The sequence below is a fragment of the Lissotriton vulgaris genome, chromosome 9 (assembly GCF_964263255.1).
Source record: "Lissotriton vulgaris chromosome 9, aLisVul1.2, whole genome shotgun sequence".
In the NCBI taxonomy this organism is placed as follows: Eukaryota; Metazoa; Chordata; class Amphibia; order Caudata; family Salamandridae; genus Lissotriton; species Lissotriton vulgaris.
The window spans coordinates 256304928-256329571 of NC_141697.1; the positions used below are offsets into that span (position 1 = coordinate 256304928).

The window sequence follows — 24644 nt, forward strand, 5'->3', positions numbered from 1 at the left end:
GACTACAGCCTTCAAACTGTGCCACACCTTCAGAAAACGGATATTGGTTATGATCTTGCATGACATGTTATCTCAGATCAAGTATAAGTCAGAGTCATGCAACAGATGGTCCCTGATGCATCTGAAGGTAATCAAAGAGTGGAAGGTGAAGTTATACCTCGCTGAGTTCAAGATGTAGTCACGCTCCAGGTCACTGGCCTGTTTCTGTTACAGATCTTGGTCCCATTCTAGGTCCTGTCCTCTGGTAAGCCTAAGATGAAGTTCAAGGACAAACCTCAGCTCAAACATAGAAAGATCACATGGGAGGTCTCTCCCATTCATTCCAGGTAGAAATCGCACACTCTAAAGGCTTAAGATTGCACCAGTTGTTTGACTCCAACCGTATTCCGCAATGGGAACCTGTACGTCCCAAATGTATTGGTCCACACATGACCCTGCAGCACATACCATCTTTAAATGAAGCAGTGCTGCAGAATTCTTGGACAACTGGAGCGCCTTCAGGTGCCATGGATCTGCCAATTTCCCCAATTCGACGTCTGACGGGGAGGTCCACCCTTGCACTGACTTTCTTCTATTGTTTGCCAAAGTGTTGAGTCAAGCTTTGTCTCAGAAGAGGTGTCAATTCCACTTGCATTCTGCAAATCAAACTCTATGGCATCAGCAGTATAAGGAGAGGGAGAAAGCCACCCCTGTCACCATTATCAACATTATCCACCCACTGAGCCTATTATGCCTTTATCCAGCCCATCCCCGGTGCCAGGCTGCTCCTCCACTCTTTTGCTGTAGACCGTGTCCGTGCCAGCCAGGCTGAAGTAGGCCCCTGCTTCAGAGGCATTGGTACCAGATCCAATCATGATGCCGATTTTGGATCCATAGCCATGTCAGTTCTCCCCTTACCACCGCTTTAAGAGCCCCCCCACAGAGAAGAACTAGAAACCTCCGGAGAATCATTGGTGGCGAGGTAGTCTGTGATGCATTTGCAGATCTGCTTCTGCACCGCTGGCTTGTGAAGCATGCTATCTCTCAGTCTCCAACCCCCTCCCGTCCTACGTGACTGCAGCACTCACAAGGTCGCCTGAACTGCATCATGGTCGGATAGGGCCGCTGGCGTTATAGTGACCTCCCTCACCAAGGCGTTCACCTCTGCTGTGCCAAACAAATGGTCTAAACGGGCATATGTGTGATGTGCGTGTGAGTAGTAGGAGAATTGCGAGGCGTGAGGATGAGCTGCTCTCCACAAATCTATTAACCCTTGATTTTGTAGCCACTGCAGCCCCTCCACAAATATTGCCCGTCTGAACATGCCTGTGACTAGACCGGTCTACTGACGTATCCATGACCACGTTCAGATCCCCTCCAACTACTGCCCAGCTTACCTGTGCCCCCAGAACATCGGACAGGGCTGCCTTGAGGAATTTCTCCTGTCCAGTATTGGGCACATAGAGAGACCCCACCACCAGGAGCGAACCTCCCACCCGGAATTTGTACGCTAACAGCCGGTCTTTAAGGTCCGCTATTTTGTCTCCCACAATCCCCGCGAACCTTTTAGCCAATAACAGGGCCACATCTGCCTTCTTGTCCTGTGTGAAAGAAAGGAATTGTTGGGGGAATGCCCTGGACCGCATCCGAAGCCAATCTTTAGACAAAAGGTGGGTCTCTTGGAAGAGACATATTTTCGCCCCAAATGCTCGAGATATGACAGTATGGACTTCCATTTGTTAGGGCTATTTAAGCTGAGCACATTAAGGGTTAGAATGCATACCTCTGAGTGTGTCAGGGAAGACCGGTGACCACACACCGCTGTGCCCGCCTTCGAGACCACCACCTCCACCACAGCCGCCCTCCCAGGCCCCACATCCCCGCCAATTGCCTATGTCGCTTACTCTTACGTGGACTCCCACTCCGCACACCAGTTCCCCACCCTAACCCCAACCTACCCACCCCAACTCCCCCCAATGTCCAGAGCCCGCAGGGCTTAATCGCGTATCCCTGGTAAATAGTGTTTTTAAAATATAAAAATCCATGTAATTATTTAAACACATAAGTTACTTTAAATAAATTATGTGAATAGCTTTCAGAATTTTTAACACATAATACATATAAACATTTTTCTTTAGGTGGGTAATGTTTCCAATAAATCTTTAAAAAAATTATTTTATTGTCATGTTTTTAAATTAATCAATGTTTAATTAAAAATTAAATTAGTGGTGCTGCAGCATTTTTTATCTTGTTCTACATTTAAAACAAATCAATAAAATGAATATACAATACCATACAAATATTATTATTATTGAATATCTTTATTCGGCAACTTGATCACCATAAAAGAATACATATAAAATACATTTCCAATACACAATAAAATATTAAAATACAGTAAAAGAATAAGGTGCAACACAATCACCAATTTGCTACCAGCAGATATGGCATCAGACCGTTGGGCCCCCCGACTGCAGTTTCAGTAAGCGGGATCGCGTCATCCATGCACTTCCCAAGAACTTTGCTACCCCACAAATCATAAAGGAAGATGATGAGTCCGTGGAGAGTACACGAAGAGCCTGTCTATGGCACCTCAACCCCAGTTCCCTGCAGACAGGTTTCAGCCAAAATTTCCGCGCCCCTTTATAAGCTGGGCAGGCAAAAAATAGATGGGCCACAGACTCTGTTGGTGCTACACAGCCAGGGCATGAACGCAGGGGGGCACCAGAGTTTGACCACCTCACCATAAAGTCATGCACCGGAAGCGTCCCATAACGCAGTTTTAGGTATAGTGCGCGATCAAAGGGTTTAGTTATCAGGTCGAGGAAGGGTTCCAATTTCCTCACACATTTAAATAACAAAAATTGGTCCGTGAGTGAGCCCCCATCCGTGGCCCTCAACACATTACTCTGAACCCAGTCCCAGTATAACTTTTTGATCACATCCTTTGGTGGCGGCGATTGTGACTCCCAAGCATCTCTTAACCCTAACTTAAGAACCAAGTCTTTCAATTTATTCAACCATCCAATTTTTTTTCCCGTGTCCAGTAAAAGAAGATCGTCCAGCCCCTCAGCATATTTTGCAAGCTCTTCCGTTCTTCTTAAACGGGTCCAAAAGAGCAACGGGCGTAGCCTTACCAAGTCCTTAAATGCTCTTCTGCCCAGATCTAATCTCAGGGGAATTAGTGGGGTGGAAGCAGGAAGAGCCACCACCTTCCTTAGAAAATTATTTTCCGCTGTCGATAGATCTGATACATTTTCGAACCCCCAAAGTTCAGAGCCATATAATGCAGCTGGGAGAATCTGACCCTCGTATATGGCCATGGCCGGGGAGACAGGTTTACTACATGATTCACGGACTTCCCTCAGAATCACCCCCGATACTCTTTGATGACTGAGTAACATTTTGGCCAAGTGATCCTTCCAGGTCATTCGGCTGTTTATCCGGACACCAAGGTAGTCAAAATACTCAACCAGCTCCAAAGGGACACCATTAAGCAGGAAATTATTTTTGAATCTTTTAGAGGGGGAGAGTGCCATCAATTTAGTTTTTGAGGTATTGATGGTTAAGCCTCGGGCGGTACAGAAGGAGCTAAACCGGTTCAAGAGTTTTTGTAGACCCACTGGGGATTTGGAGATTAATATGGTGTCATCGGCGAAGAGTAAAGTAGGGATTCTTTCCCCCGCCAGGGATGGGGCATCCGTCTCCTCCCCCTTCAGATGGTCCACCACTCCATTCACGAATAGGGAGAAGAGGGTCGGAGCCATAACACATCCCTGACGTACTCCTCTCCGCACAGGGATCCTCTCTGTCAATTGTCCCTGGGGTCCCCATCTAACCTTCGCGTAATTCCCCTCGTGGAGCTTTACGATAAGGTTCAGGAGACCACTTGGGAAACCCATCTCTCCTAGAATCTCCCATAATTTTGCCCGGGGGACCAGGTCAAAAGCCGTCTTGAGATCTATGAAGGCCATATATAAACTGCCTTTCTTGATGGTAACTGCCTTCCAATAGATAACAAAAAAACGAAAGACCTGGTCCATCGTGCCTACCTTTCTTCTGAACCCCGCCTGTAGGTGAGAGAGAATACTGACCTCCTCCATCCAATCTCCTACTCTTGAGATGATGACCCTGCCGACCACTTTCTGAATTATGTCTATCAGACTAATAGGTCTGTAGTTCGCAGGGTCGTCTCTTACCCCCTTCTTGAACACGGTTACTACCTCTGCCCCTTTCCAGGAGTCTGGCACCTGGTGACCCCTGGTGATCAAATTCATTATAGTAGCGATTAATTTAGCCCAAGCCTGCGGCTCCGCTATCAACAGGTCTCCAGGAATCCCGTCCTGTCCAGCTGCTTTCTTTGGGGTTAGGTGCCTGATCGCCATCACTACTTCCATGGTCGTAAATGGAGGATCGTCCACCCCAGAGAAAACTCCATCTCTCAAACTATCTGCCCCAGGACTAGTTGTTTCCTCATTACCTCCATAAAGGGATGAGAAATGATCAAACCATTGCTGGCTGGTTATATGTGCAGCCAATGGTTGCGATTTCCTCTGCCTAGTTCTATTGATCAGGTCCCAGAAAAGGTTCGGGTTCCTACTACTTACAGCATTGGATAAGTCCTGCCAATGCTGTTCCTCCCACTCCCGCTTGGCCAATAATAATACATTTAGGTATTCCTTCCTGGCCGCTCTAACCAGCAAAGGATCCCCAGAAATCAGGGCTTTTGTCAGATTTTTCCTTTTGCCCTTACACAGGACTGTATACCAAGGTTTATTAGAAGAGGGGGGATTGACAGTATCCCTATTGCTTTTCCCTTTCGAGATGAAAAATTTGCCAACATGATCAATTGTAGCTTTATAGGCTGAGTCAAGGGAGGGGTATGGGACCCTGCTGGTCTGATTTTCACCCACCCAATCTTCCAGATCAGAAGACAAGCCCTCAACTAATAATTTTATCGCCCCTAAATCTTCCTCCTTGAGTTTAGCCTTATCCCATTTTAATCTACGGTTGTTATTATAGGGGATAATCTCTTTAGATGTTTTTAAGGTGACATTCATCCTCCTATCTTTAAGGGTGCCCCAATAAAACTTGCGGCACAAGGGATTGTGATCGCTATCCTGGCTTGGGAGGACTTCCATGTCAATAAGCTCTGCCCAAAAATTAATATCCATTAGGATATAGTCAATTCGGGATGGCCCAGTAAGCCTATTAAAGGTCAATGCCCCTGCCTGGTCGGATATAGTCCTGCCATTGAGGGCTCTTAACTTGTGATCCCTGGTCAATGTATTGATTTGAATAGCCCTAGCCGACCACCTCCTAATGGGGGGCAAGGATAAACTTGGGATGGACCATTTTGAATCCTCCTCTTCAATGCCCAAGGGGTCATCTCCGAGGAGGGGTTCAAACGTGCAATTAAAATCACCCCCCACAATAATTTTTGCTGTTGAAGGGCAATTAGCTAAGGCGGAGTCCAGGGCTGTTAAAGTCAGAGAGGTAGAGTCATTTCATTTCATAAACTTTTATTCGATTATAAAAATTTGCATAATCATAAAAAGTACAAATTTATAAAAAATCATCAGGTTATACAAAAATACACATATTGCGGTTTATAAAACAATGCCCTTGCGAGTTTTTAGTACTTTTTTTAAGAAAGTCACTGTCATTTTAGCTTCATGCGGGTTTACCGGTGACTGAAGATAGGCAAGAGCTGGGTACGTGGTTCTAAGGCCACTTGAACGAAGGAGAGGAAGGATCCATTTTTTCCTGGCTTCTCTATAGAATTTGCAGAACAGTGTGACATGGACCGTGGATTGTTTAGAGACTCCATCACACGGACAGCAGGTCATGTCCCGAGACCAGTTATGCTGTTCCGGGAATGAAACCAAGCGAAAGAAGAGATCGAATCGGAGCCTTGTCAATAGATATTTTTCATGGTTCGAAAGAAAGAACGTCAAGTAGGGCTGTGTCAGTTTCTCTGATTGCAATGGGCAGATCTTCCCGTTTTGTGCTTTTATGATCTCTGCCTGATTGCGAAGTTCTCTCAGATGACCCATACATAGTTCTTTGAGTTGTTTCTTTGAAATATCCTCTATTGAAGGTGGGTCTAAGAAGTATTGCTCCCGATCGAGATCTTGGAAGAATTTAGAGATGTAATTGAGCCAGGGTATTTTTCTCCAGTGGACAAGGCTGAGGCAATCGGTAATGAGAGAACGCGTTATGTGGCTTTCTGGATTGCACCATATGCGGTGCCATAAGATGAGGGGCTGGCAGCGTAGGGTGTCTGTCACAAATTCCATCCCTAGCTCCCGATGTGATGCTAGGATCGGAGAGCTTTGGGGAAGAGCCAGAACGTACTTGATGAAGGTGTTCTCCGTTACCTGTAGTTGGTTGATGTTTCCATGGCCCCAGATGCCTGCTCCATAGCTAGCCACGCTGTGGCATTTTGCATAGTACAGCGTTAGCAGTTCAGAGGGAGCTGGTTTGCCAAGTTTCCTGGAAAAGGCACATAGTGCTGATGTTGCTCGACAAAAGTTGAGGTTTCTGGCTTCAATGGCTTTGCGCCATGTCATTGAGTCGTCTACGAGTATACCCAGATAAGGATATACTGATGTTTTTTCCAACTTGGTATTGTTTATGTGTATGGGTTTTAGAGTTCCGTGTTTGGGGCCTATGATCATTGTAAATGTTTTCTTTGTATTTACTTTTAGACCCAGGGAGTCCATGAATGTCACATATTTGTTCAGCTGACGCTGGAGTTGGTTGGCTGTTCGGGCCAGGATGACCGAATCGTCGGCGTAGAGGAGGATGGGTATAGGGCGGCGTGCTATCTGTGGAAGATCCTGGCTCCCTGCCAACATGGCTTTTTCGATCCCGTTGGTATATAGGTTGAATAGGAAGGGAGCCAGCACGCACCCTTGCCTTACTCCTCTTGTAATTTTGAAGGGGCGAGATAGTTCGCCACCAATGCCAAAACGCACTCGGCCTTCTGCGTTGGTGGTGTATAGACCCCGAAGAAAGGCCAATATAGATGGATCTACTCCGAGATTGGTCATGATATCCCACATCTTTGCGTGCTGAACACAATCAAAGGTCGAGCTTAGATCTACATATACCAGGTAGATTTTTCCTTCTTTTGCGCGTGTGTATTTTCCGGCCAGAAGGGTAAGGTTTAAGGCCTGCTCCACCGTTCCGAGCCCCTTCTGGAAGCCATATTGCAGGTCTGTGAGGATGTTGTTTTCCTGGGCCCAAGATTGTAATCGGTCCAGGAGTAATCGACCTGCAATTTTACCTGTGGAGTCCAGAAGGGAGATCGGCCGGTAGCACGCGGGATCGTTTCGGTCCCCTTTCTTAAATATTGGCACGAGGGTGGATAATGACCATGATGGGAGGAGACCGATTTTGGTGACTGCGGTCATTACCCGAGTTATTATTAGTGACCAATATTCGCTGTTATGTAAGAACAGGTCCATGGGTACCCCATCAGGGCCGGGAGCCTTGCCAGTTTTTGATGCTTTAATTGCTTTTCTGACCTCGTTGACAGTGAAGCATAAATCAATAGGGAGAAAACTGTTCTCTGCTTCGTCCTCGCCATCTTTTTGGGAAATGTCTTTTGTCGGGCCGAAGATTTTTTTAAAATGGTGGACCCAGTCGTTCTCAGTTATAGCTACATCGAGATGATGTGAATCGGTGTTATTGTCTAAAAAGGGTGATCTAATAACCTGCCAAAAAGTGATGCTGTCCTTTTTTAACGCACTCTCATGCAATTGGGACCATAGATCTTTCTTTATCTGGTACCTTCGGTTTTTCCTGGCGTTATTGTACGTTTTTCTTCGGACTGAGATTAATTGAACGTCTCTCGGTTTTTGTCGAAGGGCTTCTTTTAAGGATGTGAGGGCCTTTCTGCAATCTGAGTTGAACCATCTCTTTGTTTGGGGTTTTGGTTTATTTGCCGTGTGCTTAAATAATTCGTCTCTTATTGCCCCTTGGATGTTGTGAAAAGAGGCAATAATTTGTGCGGGGGAGGCCTCTGCGGACAGGCAGTCCCTTTGCCAGGGATACGTTTTTTCAAGTATCCTTTGCGAGATGACTTCGGGGTCGACTTTCGCCCATTTAATGGCGTATCCATTCTTCTTCTTTATTACTAAAGATTCTTGGTCAAGAGGGCTGGTTTTTGTTTTGTGAGAGCCTACTTCTTCTATGATAATCTCTGCACTTAGGGGATAGTGGTCGCTGATCGGGCTGGACCCTACTTTGTAGTTGTTTAGCGATCCTTTACAAGTGTTAGAGGCTAAAATGAAGTCAATGGTAGACATACAACCTCGCCCATGGAAGGTGGGTAGGAATTCCTGGGGCGGGACGACTAGTTCGTTTACGAAGTCAAGGTCCAGAGTGAATATGAGTTCGTTGAACTTATTTCCACTTTGAGTGTGCACAAAGTGAGGGATGGGGTTTCCGGATTCCGATTGCAGGCCACAGATTCCACTTTTGTGGCTTGGACATAGTGGGTGGTTGAAATCGCCTCCCCAAATGAGTTTCATTGTCACGTTTGAGTTCGTGCTTTGTAATGTAGATATGTGGGTCACCATTTCGTCTAAGTAGGTGCAGCAGTCCTGAGTACCTGTGTTATTGTAATAGTTTATGAGTATGAATATATTTTTCGTTGCTGTGGTCTGGTGGGTAATTTGAATAATTTGAAAAATGGGTGTTTCTTTTGTTAACTTTACGGTGGCTGCTATGGTGTTTGAAAGGTAGATCATGAGCCCGCCTTTTGGTCTTCCCATTGGGCTTGGCGTTGCTTTAGTAAAAAATGTCTTGTATCCCACTAGATGGAGGGGGGATGTACGCCAAGTCTCTTGTAGGCACAAGATTTGGTAGCTGCCTACTACTTCCAGCCATTGAGGGCATGCTATTTTTCCAGTTAGGCCTGCGACATTCCAGAAGACTATGCCTATACTCGTGGCCTCTTTGTCTATCGAGGTAACGGATGCTGTATTAGGGTTGATAGGGATTTCTGCGGTTGGCAGTTGTTCGTTGGATGGTCTTCCTCTCGTGGCCAGTTCTACGGGGGGAGTGCGGGTCAGAGGGTTGTTTAAGTGGGTCTTTGGTGTCTCTGAGGTATCGTGCAAATTTGGTGGAACTATCAGATGTTTGTCAGAGACAAAGTGATGTGAGGCATCTGCTGCTGTATGGTAACTGGGTTCGACCGTGAATGGTCAATCGACCATATCGAGGCACTCAAATCGGTTTTGGGTCGGGAAACCCTGCCAGCCTTCGTATGCCGAGTAAGGTCTGTCCTGCCAGTATGGGACCTGGCCATCGACGTACCTGTCTCTTGGCCCCTACCTGTCTAGATACTCGAATGTGTAATCCCTCTGGCTCCATGGTGTTTGACGCCATGGGTCCTGGTTACGCTGGGCTTTGGGGTGATGGTGCCATTCCCAGGGTGGGAAGTTGTGGTGTTGTTTGGCTGGGGGGTAGAAGAAAGAAAGGTGTCGGGCATCTATTCCCCCTTTTTTCTCAAGTTGTGGCCAGGCGCAGATGTGGTCTACCGTTGCGGGATCCCTGCATGTTACAATAATGCAGTCGCCGCGTATTGTTTTCTTTGTCTTTCCTATCCAAGCTACCCTACGTGCTGACGTGATCCCTCCCGATAGATGAGATTCAAGAGGTCTGTTTATACTGAGCCACTGCATGGCCTTGTTTTTAAGTGACCATGCAGTCTCTGGGATGTCCTCTACTAGCTCAGGTACTCCTGTTAGAACTATTGTAAAGGGCGTAGCTTCGGGAGGCAGATGGGCTGGGCGTCTAACTATGGGAAATTTTTTCGGGGTTGCTTCCGAAGGATTTTTTGATGCTTTTTGGGAAGGTGGTAGTTTCGCGGGCTGAGGATCGGGTTTCTCTGGAGGGACTCTACTGGAATCTGCGTTTTGCGTTGGACATGGGGTATGTGCGGTGACCTTGCCTGTAGTAGCTGCTTGCTGTGCTTTATGTTGCGCTGATTTCTCTTGCTGGGGAAGGGACGTGCTTACAGCTAGTTTGGGTGTGGTGGACGGTGGGTTTAAGTTCTTCTGTACTATAGGTATTGCGTTTGGGATATTGACTACCTTCTGTGTGTGTTTTTGGTTTGCTTTTTTGGGTTGTTGTGAAATGGTTCGCTGACCCTTTACATCTATCCTAGTGTTTGTGTCTAGGAGGGTGGCCGATATTATTGTCAGTTGAGCTTCAAGGTTTCTGATGCTCAGCTGGATTGGTTTTAAATATTGATACAGTAAATCTTTGGTGGTGGTGAGCACTTGTGATGTAATTCTACAGGTCTTACATTGCTCTGATGTATTACTGTTGGAAATTGCCTTATGTGGAAGGATGGAATCGGGAATATACAGTGTGGTGTTGGAGGATGGGGGATTTAAATGGATCGTGGATGAACTGTGTGTTTTTCCGCTAAGTGTTAGGCAGGTCTCAGATGTTATCCCGTCCCTCTCACTAAGCTGGGGCAAATTTTCGATGGTTTCGGTGTTTCCTTGGGTTTGGCGTCCCTCTAAATCGGGAGTTGCTTCCAGGTCTTCTGATGTTAGCGAGGGGTCCGACTCAGATTGCGTGACTGACAGGTCAACCACTGAAGGAACGGTGTTTAATTCTGTCGTTAGTAGAGACGCTGGGAGTGAGCTGTTTTGGGAAGTCAAGTTGATTGGGGATGCCGCGCTCGCTATGGCGCCGAGTGATGAGCGCTTGGCATTTGCGGTCATGAGGTCCATTGAGACTCTCTTTTCTTTTATAGCTATACTTTGGTTTATTGTTTCGTTAACCCGTGATAGGAATAGATCAATAGGACCTGTAACTTGTGCTACCTCCTGTGCGTGCTTGGATGTGGGTTTGGAGGCGCTTCTGGTTTTCGGCGGCATGCTTGTTTGTTGCTGGGTCGTCGGTCTTAGAGAGATGGCCCGGTCCGGTCTCTACCGGGCACGAACGGGCAACAACGGGCCCGCCCTTGGCCCGGGCTTAGCTCCGCGCTCAGCCCCGCGCGCGTCCCGCGTTGCGCGTCTCTATTGCTGCTAAAGTACTCCCAGGTATAGAGGGGGCGTGGCACTGGGAGGGGGCGCGGCTCGCCAGGGAAGAGGACACAGCTGAGGATGGTAGAAGCTGCTCCTCGCAGTCCCGGGGCCGCGCCTCTCACCTCCTCTGCGGCCTCGCGCTGTTGACTCCGTACACCGGCTGATGACTCCAAATGAATTCAGGTAACTGCTACTCCAGTAGCACAGGCAGGATTTGGGCAGTGAAAGCAAACTCCTCTCAGCGAGCGGCTCCCGCGAAGCGGGGGCCGCGAGGAGTAAAGAACTCTTCGGTGGGGGCGGGCACTGGGAGGGGGCGCGGCTCGCCAGGGAAGACGACACAGCTGAGGATGGTAGAAGCTGCTCCTCGCAGTCCCGGGGCCGCGCCTCTCACCTCCTCTGCGGCCTCGCACTGTTGACTCCGTACACCGGCTGATGACTCCAAATGAATTCAGGTAACTGCTACTCCAGTAGCACAGGCAGGATTTGGGCAGTGAAAGCAAACTCCTCTCAGCGAGCGGCACCCGCGAAGCGGGGGCCGCGAGGAGTAAAGAACTCTTCGGTGGGGGCGGGCACTGGGAGGGGGCGCGGCTCGCCAGGGAAGAGGACACAGCTGAGGATGGTAGAAGCTGCTCCTCGCAGTCCCGGGCCCGCGCCTCTCACCTCCTCTGCGGCCTCGCGCTGTTGACTCCGTACACCGGCTGATGACTCCAAATGAATTCAGGTAACTGCTACTCCAGTAGCACAGGCAGGATTTGGGCAGTGAAAGCAAACTCCTCTCAGCGAGCGGCACCCGCGAAGCGGGGGCCGCGAGGAGTAAAGAACTCTTCGGTGGGGGCGGGCACTGGGAGGGGGCGCGGCTCGCCAGGGAAGAGGACACAGCTGAGGATGGTAGAAGCTGCTCCTCGCAGTCCCGGGGCCGCGCCTCTCACCTCCTCTGCGGCCTCGCGCTGTTGACTCCGTACACCGGCTGATGACTCCAAATGAATTCAGGTAACTGCTACTCCAGTAGCACAGGCAGGATTTGGGCAGTGAAAGCAAACTCCTCTCAGCGAGCGGCACCCGCGAAGCGGGGGCCGCGAGGAGTAAAGAACTCTTCGGTGGGGGCGGGCACTGGGAGGGGGCGCGGCTCGCCAGGGAAGAGGACACAGCTGAGGATGGTAGAAGCTGCTCCTCGCAGTCCCGGGGCCGCGCCTCTCACCTCCTCTGCGGCCTCGCGCTGTTGACTCCGTACACCGGCTGATGACTCCAAATGAATTCAGGTAACTGCTACTCCAGTAGCACAGGCAGGATTTGGGCAGTGAAAGCAAACTCCTCTCAGCGAGCAGCACCCGCGAAGCGGGGGCCGCGAGGAGTAAAGAACTCTTCGGTGGGGGCGGGCACTGGGAGGGGGCGCGGCTCGCCAGGGAAGAGGACACAGCTGAGGATGGTAGAAGCTGCTCCTCGCAGTCCCGGGGCCGCGCCTCTCACCTCCTCTGCGGCCTCGCGCTGTTGACTCCGTACACCGGCTGATGACTCCAAATGAATTCAGGTAACTGCTACTCCAGTAGCACAGGCAGGATTTGGGCAGTGAAAGCAAACTCCTCTCAGCGAGCGGCTCCCGCGAAGCGGGGGCCGCGAGGAGTAAAGAACTCTTCGGTGGGGGCGGGCACTGGGAGGGGGCGCGGCTCGCCAGGGAAGAGGACACAGCTGAGGATGGTAGAAGCTGCTCCTCGCAGTCCCGGGGCCGCGCCTCTCACCTCCTCTGCGGCCTCGCGCTGTTGACTCCGTACACCGGCTGATGACTCCAAATGAATTCAGGTAACTGCTACTCCAGTAGCACAGGCAGGATTTGGGCAGTGAAAGCAAACTCCTCTCAGCGAGCGGCACCAGGTGTCCCTCTAGCATAGACATTGAAAATGTCAAGCCTACTACCCTCTAACTTTCCTCTGGAGGAGAGATGGAGTATATCATTACACTCCAAATTGTGGCGTGTGACCACCCAATCCAGTTCTACTTTAATCCAGACCATGAGACCTCCCGCTGGTCTACCCTTTCCCTTACTTACTGCTGACAGAAAATGGGTTGTATACCCTGATTTGTGTAATGGTGATAGGCTCCAAGTTTCCTGAAATAGGCAAACATCGAACCCCTCAATGAACGTATGCCACTCTGGAATGTCTAACTTCCTTTTTAGCCCCGCAATGTTCCAAGAAAGGAAATGTATTACCCGCCTGGTCTTACATCTCCCCCCCTCCTGTGCCAGGTGAATAGGTGTTACGAGGCAACCAACCATGCTAGTCATAGGCCCGTCAAAGGAAGGAACCTCTGTAATGTTATTAATACTAACAGTTTGAGCTGGAAAAGAACTACCTTCCCCTATACCTATGCTACCACATGGTCTTGTTGGGGCCCCCCCACCCAGAAGTTCACTTGCCTCCCCCCCAGGCGCTGAACTTCAATCGCAATCTTCCAGCCCAGAAAGCTGGGAAAACCGATTGTAAGTGTCCAGTGGGGTAAAAGGCCTCAAATGATTCATCCTGGTGCCATGGTTCATCGTATGTCTATAAGGGACAGTAGACCAGGCAGAGATCTGTTCAGGTACCAAGGAAAAGTGTTGCCCAAAATGGGTATAATTGTTATTGTAGGGCAAAGTAAGGGGTGGTCTATAAGAATGAGGTTTATTTGGATATCTAAATGGAGTGTCCTCTGGCCTAGGATAGAAGTATGTTAGGGCCCGAGGAATGATGCAAGTTCCCCCGTTTCCTGGTGGCCAATTTAGGATATAATCAACGGCCCGAGGGTCTCTAAAATTGACCACCACTAGATCCCCCTCCATATTTTTAGTTCTACTCCCCAGCCAGTTAATCCGTCTAACATGGACTATCTCTCCATCTATGTTGGGCGCTATCGGCCTATACGTCCTTAACCAATGAATAATTTTATTCTTAAGGTCAACATATCCCTCCTTCTTATTTTCTGCTAGCTGAGGGACCCCTGTTAGGACCACCACAAAGGGCACTGCTTCAGGGGGAATCTCCACTTGTGACACCTTTTTGCGTGGTATTCTATTATTACTAGTTTCCCCTTGTACATCCTGGTTGTTGCTTGCCGGGACCTTAGGAATAGATTTATTTGAGGCGCCACCCGATTCAACTACTGGTGTCTTTACAGGTTTAGGAGGCAGTGGGTTTTCGGAGGGAAGGTCAAATACAAATATTTTTTCTATTTTCTTCAAAGTTTAGTTAACTTTTTTAATTTGCCTTTCCTCTACCTTAGGGAGATATCTGCCCCCTTGGAAGATACCTCCACCTATGTGTTCCCACCCCCTCACTTCAGGAGATAGAGACATGCAAGTCTACATTTTGGAATAACTTTACTCTCAGGAATGATGAATAGCCAAAATTAGTAAAGTTACCACAAACTGTAAGAGTAAAATTACGCATGCAGCCCATTTTTAACCTATGTGACTAGGCTTCTTAGTGTTATTTATTTATTTATTTATTTTGAAAGTTTTATATAGCGCGAACAAGATCTTTGCAGATATCAGAGCGCTTTACAAGGACACGGGGGTGATAGAGTAATACAATGTAATAATTGAGGTAGTTAGATACAAGGTGCTTAGTTACATAGGTAGTTAACCTTTTTGATTGGTTCCTCGCTTAATCCCCTTCACAGTTGATTGTTAAGACATTTGACATTTAAAACTGCTTTTCTTTTAATGATTATGTCAGTAAAGTGTGTCAGTGAGTTTAAAGCACTGAGCGTTTGTGCCCCCCATTCAAATGTTTTTCACAGACAAGGTGGTCCTTCAAACCAGAGCTGCTTTTCTCCTTAAATTGGTGAGCCCACTCCATCTGGGGCAATCTATTTCCCTCCTATTTTCCCCATCCTACAAAGGAGGAAGAGGGGTTACAGAGTCCGAACCCTAGGAGATAGGTCAGCTGTTTCATCGACTGAACTAATATCAGGTTAGACGACCTAGGATGTGCAAGAAGTTTAAGGTGGTTCAGAAGAGGACATTATCCCCTCTGGGTTTTTTTATGCATCAATGTGTGCTTTTCCCATGCTAAGAAAGAGCCTCGTGAGGGAATTTAAGCCATTCCAGCAGGTCGAAGTCTCCTACGTCAGCCTTGTCCAGGGGGGCCTTGTGGCAGAGTTCTGTCAGGCTGTGACATGGGTGATCCTTCACACTTTCGCCAGACATTATTGTTTGGACTTGAAAGAGAGAAGGGATGGACATTTTCCATATTCAGTGCTGCAGGATTTTCCTATATAACTTTTTCTTCATGGGGTGTTCCTTTGTTTTCCATTATAGAGATGAAGAAACTGCAGGTAGACATCCAGCAAAAGAAAAAGTTACTTACCTTTGGTAACTATGTTTCTGGTGAATTTTCCAATCTATCTGCAGATTCCTTACTGATTCCACTCACCTTCCCATTCCATAAAGATGGTTATAGATAGAATTTGCTAAAAAGGTTCCAATTCAGCTTGTTGCACTGTACTGTCCCAAAATTCAAATTTGTTCTCCTTCTGAAAGTTTAAAGCACTGAGCGTTTGTACCCCCCATTCAAATGTTTTTCACAGACAAGGTGGTCCTTCGAACCAGAGCTGCTTTTCTCCTTAAATTGGTGAGCCCACTCCATCTAGGGCAATTTATTTCCCTCCTAACTATTTTCCCCATCCTACAAAGGAGGAAGAGGGGTTACAGTGTCCGAACCCTAGGAGATAGGTCAGCTGTTTCATCGACTGAACTAAGATCAGGTTAGACGACCTAGGATGTGCAGGCAGCAAGAGGTTTAAGTTGGTTCAGAAGAGGACATTATCCCCTCTGGGTTTTTTTATGCATCAATGTGTGCTTTTCCCATGCTAAGAAAGAGCCTCGTGAGGGAATTTAAGCCATTCCAGCAGGTCGAAGTCTCCTACGTCAGCCTTGTCCAGGGGGGCCTTGTGGCAGAGTTCTGTCAGGCTGTGACATGGGTGATCCTTCACACTTTCGCCAGACATTATTGTTTGGACTTGAAAGAGAGAAGGGATGGACATTTTCCATATTCAGTGCTGCAGGATTTTCCTATATAACTTTTTCTTCATGGGGTGTTCCTTTGTTTTCCATTATAGAGATGAAGAAACTGCAGGTAGACATCCAGCAAAAGAAAAAGTTACTTACCTTTGGTAACTATGTTTCTGGTGAATTTTCCAATCTATCTGCAGATTCCTTACTGATTCCACTCACCTCCCCATTCCATAAAGATGGTTATAGATAGAATTTGCTAAAAAGGTTCCAATTCAGCTTGTTGCACTGTACTGTCCCAAATTTCAAATTTGTTCTCCTTCTGAAAGTTGACTCAAAAGGCATGGAAAAAATGGATTGGAAATTGATGTCAGGGCACCACGGGTGCTATATAGCTTCAGTGATGTCACTGTGGCACCGTATCCAGCAGCAGCATGGAGCCAGTGACCCCTACCAGCCTTTAAGAGCTATTGAAAGTTTTCCAAATCCAGCCTCGCACCTGGGATATTCAAGAAGTAAGGAATCTGCTGGTTGGTAGAGTATCCACCAAAAAGATCATTACCAAAGGCAAGTAACTTTTTGTTTGCAAAAAACATATAGATGTTTTTTCCCACATGCAGCTGGTTAACCCTCCCCAGATGCCATACTTCAGGTTAGAGCAAGCTGTAAACAGTGTGAAGCAACGCTATCTTTATTAAAATGGTCCACCAGCGCTTAACAGAAGCACGTCAAGATGGATTATATAAAGTAGAGAATCATTGTTGTGATATCAGAGTAATAAAAGCAAAAGCAGCAACGTTACAGCAGAGCAGTACTACTATATGATATTAGAATATTGGAATATTGGAATGTTGAAGAAGCGCTCCAGGCTTCTGATGACAGGTAGAAGCCCAGAGCTCCAATATTCCAATGTTGTTGATCACGGCTGTTGCTGTGAACAAAGGCCTCACAGAGCCCAAGGGGATTTCAATCCCCTCGGGCTTGCGAGGCCTTTGTTTTATTTGTTAGAACATTCTGCCCTCTAGTGGCGGAGTGTTATAAGAGCCCAATAGCCCTCCGTAGCTGGGCTATGCTGGAATTAAAGCCTGTTCTCATGTTAAAGGCCCTCGCCTTTGGCTCAAGCTTTTAATGCTGTAGTGGGCCTTTAATGGCCAGTCTAGCTTGCTAAGGCAGGCTATATTAGTACAGCTCGAAGATCACAATAGAAATTAAAAGACCGCAGTGGTGTTATAATTGTATGTTATCAGTTTTTATTAGCTGCCAAGATATGAGCTGAGAAAACGGAAGTACTGTTCTTTTGCCCTACCCCGAACCTGCAATTGTAAGACACATGCTGCAGTGGGGCAGTAATCATTGTGTGCGTGTGTGGGGAGGGCATCCTCTCTTGCCACTAATTTTCTACCTTATACAAGCTTGCTAACACCTTTTTTTATATACACAAGCTAAAACAATTGGCAGTGCCTATTCTTGTTTAAGTTCTGCCACATTTACCAGGCAAACAAACATTGGCAATGCCGATAGGTCTGGCTTATAAACAGTGCTTAAAATGGGCCGGTACTCACTGGTACTGAATACTGGCACTTCCAAATTTTCCAGCCCTCAGTAACGGCACTTTTCTTTAGTGAATAAATGAAATGAAATGTAAATTTATAAAGCGCGATTGCTGCCCTTTGGCGTCCAAGCGCTAGCGGCCAGTATGAAATTGCTTAACAGAAGGGAGACAGTACCGGTACCCTGATTGATGGCATGACAGGCTAAGGTTTGCTATTGCCTCGAATGCAGGACTAATGCCGCTCTGCATCTCCCAATCGCACTGAGCCTCTGAAGAAGACATTTGTTGGGACACTGTCAACGTTGAGTAGGGCATATTAGAATTTCCCCACACTGCAGGGGTTGGGAGGGCTTACATCACGCTGTGATTAACAGGACAGGGTCTAGGCAGACCGTGCACTGTTGATTAGGCGATAAACAACCATTCTGCTGCAAGCCCCCACCTCGTCCCCCCTTTCAGTCAAGGCGTGAAATGGCCAGGTCTGGGGCTGTAATCCAGTCCATTTAACGTATTGCACTGGCCATAGAAAGCGAGTGGCAGCCGGTTTTCTTATGTCTGTGTTTTTTTCAGCACAGGAGCGCTTTCCTTTGCGTGCCCCATCAACACTAATCGCTGCATTTACATAACAGCAGTGGATCCATGGGTGTGAAAGTATCTTTGCCCAAAGAGCAATGAATAGCAGGGAATGCTGCAGCAACCCAGGAACTGGATCTTGTTGGGGAAAACGACTAGTGAGTTTAGGCAACAATAAGTTATAATAAGTGCACTCTGTCAGTCATTCTTGCAGTCATGAAGCCATTCATTCACCTGCAGATTCATTCTTGCATGCACCCACTTACCCATCCATAATTAAATGCACAATTACAAACTCAACAACAAGATGAATCAAAAGAATAACATTTGAAAGTAGAAAAATTGCTGCTGCCAAAATGTGGCGGGCATATGCTTGCAATAACAAATTAAAATTATACATATCAGGGGACGATTTTGCAGTGGTATTGTAAAAAGTATACCTTCATTGTTCCAGTATGGCTAGCACATTGAGAAGGAATGTGTTACCCATCTTGGATCAGTAAAACTATGATTCACTATGCCGAATGCCATTCCAAGATGGATGCTCCGTACACATCGCACTGGACAACCATTTGGAATAGTATTCTCCATAGTGTTTCATTATTAAACGAATTCTAGATGGCAGACATAATGCTTCTAAATGTTGCGATCATCTTGCCTTTCCAAGATGGCAGCCCAGTTAAGAAGCAGCTGTCACGTATCATTCTGCGGATTGCAGATTACATAAGTGACAAGCCATCTTGTAGCATTGTCTGGGAAGTTGCTAAATGCTAAAAAAAAGTTTAAAAAGGAGGAAGAAAAAATAGGGTCCTATGAAAGAAAATAACAGAAAACTAAAGGACTGGCTCACCGACCTTGGCACTGAAGAGTACTCATTTTCAGATGAATGTGTGCATGTGATCAGACAAAATGCTGTCACTCACAGAAAATAGAGCCAGCGACTGAAGTGTGCTGACCCTTTATCATATGCTGTTTTCTGACATAGAAGCAGAGTGTGAGTAACACGCTTACCGACCAATGACAGAACAGGGCTGATCAACAGCTTCTGTGTATGTTTATATGTATTTTTAAAGAAATGTATTTGTTTTTAAGAGACAAGCAGAAAATAAACCAGTCAATCTCCCCTGGCAGGGTCTATCTAGGATTGTTACAATGCAAATCGTATATACCCATGGTTTGTCAAAGGGCGGTAACCAAAAGCAAAACATTTGAGTACTGAGGTAATGTGAGATTCCATGTACCTAAATACCTGTCTACAGGCTACAATAGGAACCCACCCTTAAAGGCCTATTGGCTTTAACATACACTTTTAATAATAAATATTTTAGACCAATAGCCTTTGATCAAACTTTTCATAATAAACATATCAAAACTATAGGACCTGACAAAACTTTTCCCCATAAATCAATCAGGCTTGTAGCCTTTAAACTTGTCTTAATGCCGTAATCAAATCAGGCTTGCTATATTGATCATTGACTTTCCCAAAAGTCTCACATCAGGCCTACAGTATTAAAATTATAAATATGCACAAAACTACAGTTAACAAAACGATATGCAGTTCCTCAAACTGGGAGACTAACTATTATTCTAAATTTCAGATCTTCTACCACATGTTTACCAGAGAGGTAACAAACACCAGCACCCTTGCCTACTATGGTAAATGGTGATTTTACATGTAACTAAATACCATGAACATTGTAACAGCAATCATCCTTTACCGCATCGCTGCGGCGGTTATTTTCGCGCTACGCTGCTTTTTTCTAAAAGCCGTGTTAGATGACGAGCTCAGCTCGTCATCCGCACACGCCCCCCCGTGGCTGATGACGAGCTGAGCTCGTCATCAGCATCGAAGGGGTTAAAGACCTATTAGCTTTAGTTTTAATATATTCTTCACTATGTTAAGTCTACTACCTTTGTCATGACATTTCATAATAAACACATCAGACCTGTGGCATCTGACAAAACTTTGTGAAGGAACCAATCGAGCCTCGAGTCTTTATGGCTTGTGGCAATGGCCTGCTCAGGCTTAGTGTATTGAAGATAAGCTTCCCTACAAGCATCCATAAAGTACACAGTCTTAAAGTTACAAATATGTACAAACGTACAGCTGGCAAAACGATATACAACCCCTCCTAAGAGGGCATTTGGAGAATTATCACAGTGCAAATCTTCTAACCCCAGGGTTTATCCAAGGGCTAATCAATACTAAACCCCTCTGGCAATTACAGTATTAACAATCCACCCTAAAAAGGCCCATTGGCTTCCACATAGGTTTTTCACCATGCAAAACTCAGGTCTTTTGTTGTAACTTTCCTGAATAAAGACAGATGAGACCTATGGAATCTGCCAGAACTGTTTCCCATAAACCAACCAGGCATATATCATTTACAACTGGCTTGTCACTGTAACCAACTCAGGCCTACTGTATTAAGTGTAAGCAGTTCCAGAAGACAATCATCCAGCATACAGTCATAAAATGAAAACTATGTGCAAAATTGCATTTGCAAAACAATTTACGCTCCCTCCCAAGAAGACCTAACAAGGATTATCACAGTGAAAATCTTGTAGCGCCTCTGGCGAAGGATAACCAATATCAAACCTCCTTGCCTAGGAAAGTATTCTCTTAATATTTCATGTATCAAAATAGCTGTCTGCAGGCAATAACAGCGTAAAAATACCCCAGCTTTCACATATGATTTTCACAATAAATAAGCCAGGCCTACTGCCTTGTTCTGAACTTTTCATAACAATAGATCAGGCCTTTAGCCTTCATCATTGGTTTACACCAATCTCAACTCAGGCCTACTGCATCCAAAAGGAACCTTGTGGTATAAAATTCTAAATATGTAAAAATGAAAGTTAACCGAATAATATTCAGCTCCTCATAAAAGGATTAACACCCATTATCATTTCTCTCCCTCCGATGTCACTTCCGGTTTCCGAGGTTGAAGGGAGTACACAAAATGCGGTAGAGGCACGTTATGTAGGACAATGCATAAAAATTATTCAAAATCGGATAGATGGAAAGTTTTTGAGTGTGAAATACCACGGCAGATGGTAAAACGTTAATGGCAGGTAGTATTTTTTTTAAGGTTCATATCCTCTTTAATTGTTCTTTTTTTTATCATAGTGGTTTTTTTCGAGTTTAAACCACAAAATCGATGCCAGTAATTAATGTCCACCATCTTTTTTCTTTCTCTCACTATATTGGTTTGTTTTGATTTCTGTTTATTTCCCTTCTATTTTACTTATTTACTTTGACTTTTTTCTTGGTCTATTTTTCTGGCCCAATTTTTGTCTTTTTTTGTAGGCTCGTTTTTTTCGTTTATATTTCTCAGGAGCGATACGATATTCTCTCTATTGTCCAGCAATTTACATTTGTCTTGTTTCCCTTGCTATTTCGATTTGTTTGTTTTCCCTCCCTATCCATATTTTATACCGGCGCCCTAATATCTTTCTCCGACCTCCATTACTTTGTCTCTTGTGTTTCTTGTGCCACACAAACTCTGTCTATTTTTTCATCTGGGTTTGTTCTTATCCTTTTCCATTTCGTCTCATATCTCTTTCCCTCTTCCTCCTCCCATCCTTCCTCCCCTATCTACCTCTCTGCCTCGATCTCCCTCTCTCCTGTTCGCTCTCTTGCTGCCTCTTCCGCTCTCTCTTTTCATCTCTCAGTCTGTTTCTTGTCCCCTCTCTCTATCCTTGTCGCTCCTTTCTCTCTGTCTTCCAGTCACTACTAAAAACCTTCTTTATATTTTTTTTATCTCTAGTTGAGTTCATTGAGATCTGCCCCAGCGGGAAAGGATACATTCCGGTTGAAGGAACATTCCTTTTTGGACAAAGATCCTACACAGGTAAAAAATGCATATTGCGTAGAATTTCTAACTAAATGGATCAACGATTGATGCTGCAAACTATGCTTAATTAGTAACATATTAAGTTCAGGTCCTCACATTTTGACATAAGTGCTTCTTTTTCCCAAATGATACATGATGGCAAGGATGCTGCAAAGTTTTTACACTTGTGATTTCACAGGTAGAGCTATTACAACCAGTGATTTACTCAGGCGGCATGCCTGGATAAGATCAACTTCATGTTCTGTGGACATGAAAGCATTCTTAATAAACATGCCCTTTGATGGCTCCAGCTTTTCCATAAAATATCCATTCAGCACTGGAAATGTTTGAGGACGGGCTCCACCGCTTTGTCTTTGGGGCTGTTATCACCAGTTAAGCAGTTTTCATTTCAATACAGAAAGTTTATGGGCTACTCGAGGGACTAGCTGACAGAAAACACCAGCCTTCCCAACCCGTAGTTTGGCAACCAACACACTAATTTAAGGAAATGGGTGTGGCACCAGCTGAAACCGTTCGCACCAGCAGGGGCAGCAATCCTCCATCTCTTTCTCTGCTGCATTGGCTGTTAAGCTTAGATTTGGCCTGACAGGTTCATGCCTGGCCAATAGGAGGCAGAATGCAGCATTTTCTACTTGCTGGCGATCCATCATCTAAGACAGGTGGGTCTTACAAATTGTTCGGAAGAGTTACCCTACCTGTCATTTATTCCCCACCCCATCTTCCTCCTACTCTATAATGACTTTTAGAGAAGCACTCCAAACTCCTGATAGAGGAGATCCTTCTCCTCGTATCCAAAGGTACCATTGAGCTGGTAGAAAACAGATGGGCAGACGTCTCAGACTAATCTTAGATCTTCACCCATTGAACACTTTTTAGGAACGACAAGTTCAAAATGATCACCTTGGCTCAGGTCCTTTCAACTCTGAACCCAGGAGACAGGATGGTTGTTTGATCTGGCCCTTTTTCCAGGGTTATCCCCAACCTTTTTTCCTTCTTCCTACTTTTTGTTCTGACATGTTTTTGTTGGCTTTAGGATTATGGGCACTTAAGCACTGCTAACCAGTTCTAAAGTGCGTATGCTCTCTGTATAAATTGTATTGGTGATTGGTTTGATTTACTTGTTCCTAGTAAAGTGCACCAGGTGTGCCCAGGGCCTGTAAAACAAATGCTACTAGTGGGCCTGCAGCACTAATTGTACCACCCACATGAGTACCCTGCAAACATGTCTCAGACCTGTCACTGCAGTGTCTGTTTGTGCAGTTTTAAACTCCCATTTCGACATGGCAAGTGCACCCACTTGCCAGGCCCACATTTTACCGTTTACTACCTGTAATTCACCCCTAAGGTAGGCCCCAGGGAGCCCCAGGTGCAGGGTGTAGTGTATGTAAAAGGTAGAACATGTACTGGTGTGTTTTACATGTCCTAATAGTGAAATAATGCTAATTTCGTTTTTAACTATTCCAAGGACTATCTCTCCCGTAGGGTAACATGGGGATTGTTATTAAATATCTTTTAATTGTAATTTACCATTGGGAGCAGATAGCGATTTGGAGTTTGGAGTTAGGAGTCTCCAAACTCACAATTTAAAAATACATTTTTGGGTGATGTTGTTTTTGAGATGGTATGTTTGAAAATGTCACTTTTAGAAAGTGGGCGTTTTCTTGCTTAACCATCCTGTGCCTCTGCCAGTCTGTAGAATACATGTCTGGGTTGGCTGACAGTTGGACCCAGGCCATCAAAGACTTCTACTACCAGTGCCTTGGCTCTTATTCTGGGAGCCCTGACTTTCCAAGTGGTGCCAAATCAAGTGCCTGGGCCTATGTAAGTAGACTCTGACAAATCTGAGAACAAAATCCACGTATCGTCTCTCAGTGCACGTTTCTCTGATGCAGCACCGCCTTGCGGTTGAAAAACCAACACATTGCCACTGTGTGGCTGAAGAATCGACGCATCACCTGCCGTGCAGCTGAAAGATCACGGCAGCCCGGGTCTATAGCATTGTGTGACCGACATCCGTGGCACACTCTCCGACTCCAAAGCGGGCCCTGCTGTGCGGCTGAAAAAATTGACGCATCACCTGCATCTGAAAGAGACTATAAGTTATAGATTCCATACCGTAGAATTACCCCAAGGTGTCAGACTGGATCCAAAGAACTTTTTCTCAGCAGTACCCTTGTGCATCGGTAGGTGGCGTCGGTCGACTCTGCGTTCGTCGTCGGCATCATGATCGCCGGTATGATGTTGCGGTATCTACTTAGACACCGCCCCTGCGCACTGACGTCAGCTCTTTCTTTTTCCACACCAGCCAGCGCAGATCCGGAGAGAGGGGTACCGTTAGTCACTTTTTGACTAACTCTTTTTCGACGTTTTGTTGACATCTTTTTTGAGTCATTCAACTCCTGGTGCACAGAGGGATGTCCTATGGATAAACCACCTTCAAACCTTGTGACTCCTGTCACAAATTGATGTCGGTTACGGACCCGCACGACCACGACCCGAAGTCGTGCTCCAACTGTCGGGCCATGAAGCCGAAGTCTTTGCGGGAGCGGTCCTGAAAGCTTTTGGCAGTCAGCTTCGAGCCGCCCAAGGTCCCGATCAAGAGGGAGGTCGCGAGACCGGCCGCGGAGTCACCACCACCACTC

General features: G+C 46.1%; 1 protein-coding gene across 2 annotated transcripts in view; it reads left to right on the forward strand.

Moving 5' to 3' along the window:
* The window catches only part of LTBP2 (latent transforming growth factor beta binding protein 2), a 1419414-nt gene that overhangs the window by 1249942 nt on the left and 144828 nt on the right, over window positions 1–24644 (forward strand). For both annotated transcript variants that reach the window (XM_086937485.1, XM_086937488.1), the window contains one exon: window positions 21916–21999. In XM_086937485.1, coding sequence (XP_086793611.1) covers window positions 21916–21999 — 84 coding nt within the window. The remainder of the gene's footprint in view (window positions 1–21915; window positions 22000–24644) is intronic.